The following is a 3,922-nucleotide window of genomic DNA, read 5'->3' on the forward strand; positions in this document are numbered from 1 at the left end:
ATAAAAGAAAAATCAATAATTTTGACCCATACAATGTATTGTTGGCTATTGCTACAAATATACCCATGCTACTTATGATTGGTTTTGTGGTCCAGGGTCACAATATTATCAGTGTGCACTCTTATAACACCGAGATGCCAAAGAAGTTCCATTCTGGGTTCCCTGAAGAACCTTTCAGTCAACATTTCTTAAAAGAACCATTTCCCTTAGTGTGAAGAACCTATTCATAATTTAAAAGAACCTTTTATTTTTGTCCAATGTAAACTTTAAAGAACCATTCAAAGGTTCCACAGATGTTAAAAAATCTTCATGGAACCATCAATGCCAGTAAAGAACCTTTATTTTTAAGAGCGTGTGAGCATGTGAGAGGGATGGTGATTGCATCGCACCTTGTTTCCCAATAAAAGTGTATAAAAATGATCTGTCCGAGATGGAAAACACAGAAATGCCACCTGCACATGGACAGAGGATGGACTTCTGGAACATGGAAGGCTGAAAGCCTGCAGGACAACAAGAGGAAAAAAAAATCCATAGGGCTGAGGGCAGATCAAAATTTTTCTATCAAGCTTTAATATATTATGACTGCTATCTTTAAAATCAACATGAAATGATGTTCACAAAGAGCTTCTGCATGTATTGCATTTCTGAGTGATACATTCAATGATAAAAATAGAAAAGGGACTTATTCCAATGGTAAAAAGTATTATTGCAATATTATTGCCGTATTAATTACATTACTGTTACATGCCACTGAATTACTTTTAGATTTAGGCTGCATTGCCTAAAACAATGAGCACTACAGTAAAAAAGACTACAGACTACAGTATTTGGCTAATAAATAACATTATTTCTGGCCTAGATGACGTCAGCTGAAAAAGAAAGGCATTTCAGATGCAAAGCAAGTTACTAGATTGTGATAAAAGATTGCAAAGACAAACATATTCTCTTTGAAATAACGTACAATAATGAATAATGGCACAGGAACATTTATTAAGAAAGCAAACAGGGTTAATTCTGATTTCATGTTCAAGTTTTCTAAAGAACTATTCCAGCTTAGAAAGTTTCTAACACAAACAGCATTTCTTACGTAACTCAAACTCTCAGAAAGCCACATATCTTTTTCCTTCACAGCAAATGCATTTTCCTTAACTTGACGATGCAATCTAATTAAGTCTGAATAAATCATTACCTGAAAGAAGTGCAGAAGTTGCCAAAACAATGCCAGAACTTTGTCCATGGAGCTCCATCCCATAATTCCAGTGTCCATAGACGACACCATATCCTTAAACCAAAACACTACGGTCTTGAGCCTTGCAGCTTGCACTGTAATAATAACCTACACTACAATAGTATGGTCAGCAGCATCCTAAAAACAGTCTTTGTGGTCATAAGAGCACTCCGTGGCATCTTAGAGCAAAAAATTTAGCTCAGTTCAGTTTCCACAAAAAAATACCCCACATTCCTTGAGGACACGCCTCCCCTGCCACTCCAGATGCCCATGCCAGCATCTTACAACATTACAAAACCCCACACTGGAGGATTCAACCACACCTCCTCCCGAAAGCAGCTCTGCGTCTCATTCATTCAGATCAGACAGCCTCTCCACCCCATATTTTCTTTGTCTTTCTTTTGTACCTAATCGAAATAAGTACAGTTTGTCAAGATGACAAAAGTCAAGCAGGGTTGGTCGCGGAGTTGCGTTAACGTTACGAGAATAAAACAGACACAAAAATCCCGCACTACACTCCTACATGCATTACATCACCCAATGAGAATAAACTCAAAACAATTTATATTAGCTGTCAAGAATAATTAATTAACACACATTATGTAATGTTTGGAATGTTTCAGAGTCAATACAAGTTGCATATACAGTACTACCCTTAAAAGCACTTGCAATGGGCAAATGTGAAAGCAAAAATTCACAGCTCGCAGCTTTTTGTTAAAGATCTTACATCAATCTTATTTGAGCTATACAGCTTTGTAATATTTCTATTTTGGCAGCTTTCGAAGTGTGTATTTTAACGTTTATATCACTGCTTCAGACTTTCATTGTCAATGCTTTGCTGCTTTTACTGTACAAATAAAGTGATAAGTCAATGTTATTCTCTCTGGAAATCGAGAGTTCACTGTATTGAACTCACAACATTCCTTTAAATTCTGATTCAGCAGATGTTCGCGAGGGAGGAGATGAACTTCTCCAACATTTTAATTACCTGACTTGAAAGCAAAACACAACTCAGCAGGATATAACTCAAGCCATGCGTGGGCTGATCTAGTTAATAAATCACTGCTGGAATTAGATCAGGGTGAAGATGCTACATTTCCGGTGATGGAGGCCAAGATACATGCCAATTGTTTTTCTGCAGTTTTACTGATTATTATTTATTCTGTTTGGGAATTTTACAGTGAAATGTCTTAAATGGAATATTCACACACAAAGGTGAAACAAAACTTCTACATTTTCTAAATGATTCATATCGGCTGTATACTAATCTGTGGCTAATTTAATGGAATATTATAAAATAGCTTGGTAAATCAATTAAATGATTGATTTGCACAGTGCATATGGAAAAATATATTTTTTTGTATTTTTATTTTATTATTTAAAAAACAGTGACAATAACATGCAGGTTTATAGGTAGTTTGCTATATGCTAAGGTATATTTAGGCTTATACAATTTAGTTCACTTCCAGCAGAAATCATGTTTTTGGCATTATGGCTATAGTATGGAAATTCAAGTTCATCACATTATGTTTTTTTAGAGACGGCTTAAACATAGACTGTCAACACAACTAGTGAGTGATGGATGCGCCTGTCAAGCAACTGTGTGGGATTTCTCTTAAAATATCTAATACCTACTTAAAGACCTGTTCACACAAAGGTAAGATAACGATAAAGGTTTAAAAAATTTTCTAAATTTAAAAGAATTGCACAACTCAACTATAATAATAACAGCACAGAGAAACAACATTGTTGGAATCACATGCAAAATGATGAATGATAAAAACACTGACAGCCAATCAGAATCCATCCTGTTTTGAAGAGATTTAGATGGCAGACGACAAAACTGCAACGTGCTTATAATAAACATAATATTGAAATCGTGTGTTGGGTTGGATGCGAATATAGTTATTATTATAGTTATCTTTATCATTATCACTCTTGATGTGAACAGGGCTTAAGACTGGCGTGTTTATTTTCTCTGTAATTAAAAAATGTAATAAAAAAAGCATTTTTTGTTAGAAAAAGCACATTTAAATAAAGCATTTGGTTAAAGTAAAGATTTTAAAATGTATAAATGTATTTAAAATGTTAATGGAAAATAATGATTCGAATAATACTCGTCCCCATGTCATTTCATCATTTAACAAATGTTAATACTAAAATCTAAACAATACACCAATTAAACAGCAGTTTGTTGTTCTTGTTTGAATAAATGTTTGATTAACCTACTGTACTTACAGATAAATTATAGATATCAAAGACACAACAAATACAGTGATTGTGTTAGTAGTTTGCGGTTTTACAGATACTGTACTGTATATGCAGTCGGATTCTGCGTTAAGCTATTGCTCTCACTGAGATCTTAACTTTACTGCACACAGTCCGGATGGAATCAGTTCCACTGGCATGAGCAGTCCATCGGCTCCTGGAAGTAATAGTCCACTGTAGTGGCATTTCGAGTGCAGTACAGCTGAATGATGCGGTTTTGGAGGCCGTTCTCACGGCAGCACTTGCAGAAACGTGCATGACTGTTAATGTTAAAGTTGAAGATGGTGGCAGATGGACATTTTCCATCACATGAGTACACAGTCACCTGAAGAGAAAAATAAAGAGAGATGATGTTAACAGTAAACTCTCCAGAAGATGAATTACACTCTATTGTACTGCACTGTAAAAAATGACTGTGAATTTAAC

At 35.1% G+C, this 3,922-nt stretch overlaps 1 protein-coding gene across 1 annotated transcript in view; it reads right to left on the reverse strand.

Annotated features, from left to right (window-relative positions):
- Positions 1–3,355: 3,355 nt before the first annotated feature.
- Positions 3,356–3,922, reverse strand: part of LOC107686601 (otogelin-like protein) — a 34,523-nt gene continuing 33,956 nt past the window's right edge. Inside the window, exon 55 of the mRNA XM_016483662.1 lies at positions 3,356–3,821. Coding sequence (XP_016339148.1) covers positions 3,621–3,821 — 201 coding nt within the window. The 3' untranslated portion in view covers positions 3,356–3,620. The remainder of the gene's footprint in view (positions 3,822–3,922) is intronic.

Source organism: Sinocyclocheilus anshuiensis, unplaced genomic scaffold (genome assembly GCF_001515605.1).
Source record: "Sinocyclocheilus anshuiensis isolate Anshui unplaced genomic scaffold, SAMN03320099.WGS_v1.1 scaffold733, whole genome shotgun sequence".
Classification (NCBI taxonomy): Eukaryota; Metazoa; Chordata; class Actinopteri; order Cypriniformes; family Cyprinidae; genus Sinocyclocheilus; species Sinocyclocheilus anshuiensis.